The sequence below is a fragment of the Eimeria tenella genome, genomic scaffold (genome assembly GCF_000499545.2).
Source record: "Eimeria tenella Houghton genomic scaffold, Eth_scaff977, whole genome shotgun sequence".
Classification (NCBI taxonomy): Eukaryota; Apicomplexa; class Conoidasida; order Eucoccidiorida; family Eimeriidae; genus Eimeria; species Eimeria tenella.
In genome coordinates this window covers 3,219-4,070 of record NW_013546090.1, presented here as the reverse complement: position 1 = coordinate 4,070, position 852 = coordinate 3,219, and the positions used below count along the sequence as shown (strand labels likewise).

Sequence of the window (852 nt, the reverse complement as noted above, 5' to 3'; positions counted from 1 at the left end):
TTGCGGGAGGCAAGCTGATAACTCTCTTTTCAGGTGCCTAAACTCTAAACCCTAAACCCTAAACCCTAGGTCCAAGCCCACAGGGTAGGAGCGTCCGAGGTCTTTTGCGTGTCCCCAGTCAGATCCAGGCAGAGGGTTTAGGGCTTTGTCCATGTCGAGGGTTTAGGGTTTAGGGTTTAGGGTTTGGGGTTGTGTGTGCAGCTACGAACTACTGCAACCACCACCAAAACGCGGGAGCTCTTTTGTACATTCGGCGGGACTTGACAATAATTCCAAAACTGATTTATCCTGCAAACGCGCTGTCTCAATACATAACATGGTGAGGTGTACGTACACCTGGTGGCCGTGGCGTTCAAGTTTCACAGTGTGGGGGTGCTGAGGTGTACGTACACCTCGCGGCCATGCGCGTTCAAGTTTCCAAGTTTCGGGGAGGGGGGTCGGTTTGTGGGGATTTCGGGCTCGTTTTGAATATTTTTTGATTTATTTACTCTAATTTTATATTTTTATTTGTTTTCCGACTTTTCGCAAACGCAGGGACGAAAGAATGACTGAACTCCGGCCCCCCACGCCCCCCCGCACTCCTCCGCGCATGCGGGAGCAGCACGACTTCGAGGGATGAGGTGTACGTACACCTCACACGCGGTGTACGTACACCTCAGCCGCATGCAAATGCTTCCAAGTGCATGCAAGGCCAAGCTCAGGTGTACAGACACCGCGGCTGAGGTGTACGTGCGCCGGAGGCGCATGCAAGTGCATGCAAGTGCATGAGAGTGCATGCAGACTCATGGGTTGAGGTGTACGTACACCGCACTCGAGGTGTACGTGCACTTCCGGTGCATGCAAACGCATGCA

General features: G+C 53.1%; 1 protein-coding gene across 1 annotated transcript; it reads left to right on the top strand.

The window, feature by feature from the left end:
* Positions 1 to 9: 9 nt before the first annotated feature.
* ETH_00003430 (Serine/threonine-protein phosphatase, related) lies at positions 10 to 619 on the top strand (the record flags this gene model as incomplete). The annotated part of the gene is made up of 3 exons (XM_013380868.1): positions 10 to 33; positions 202 to 319; positions 535 to 619. Coding segments are annotated over 3 exons (227 nt in total), but the record flags the coding sequence as incomplete, so codon positions are not given.
* Between the last annotated feature and the right edge of the window lie 233 nt (positions 620 to 852).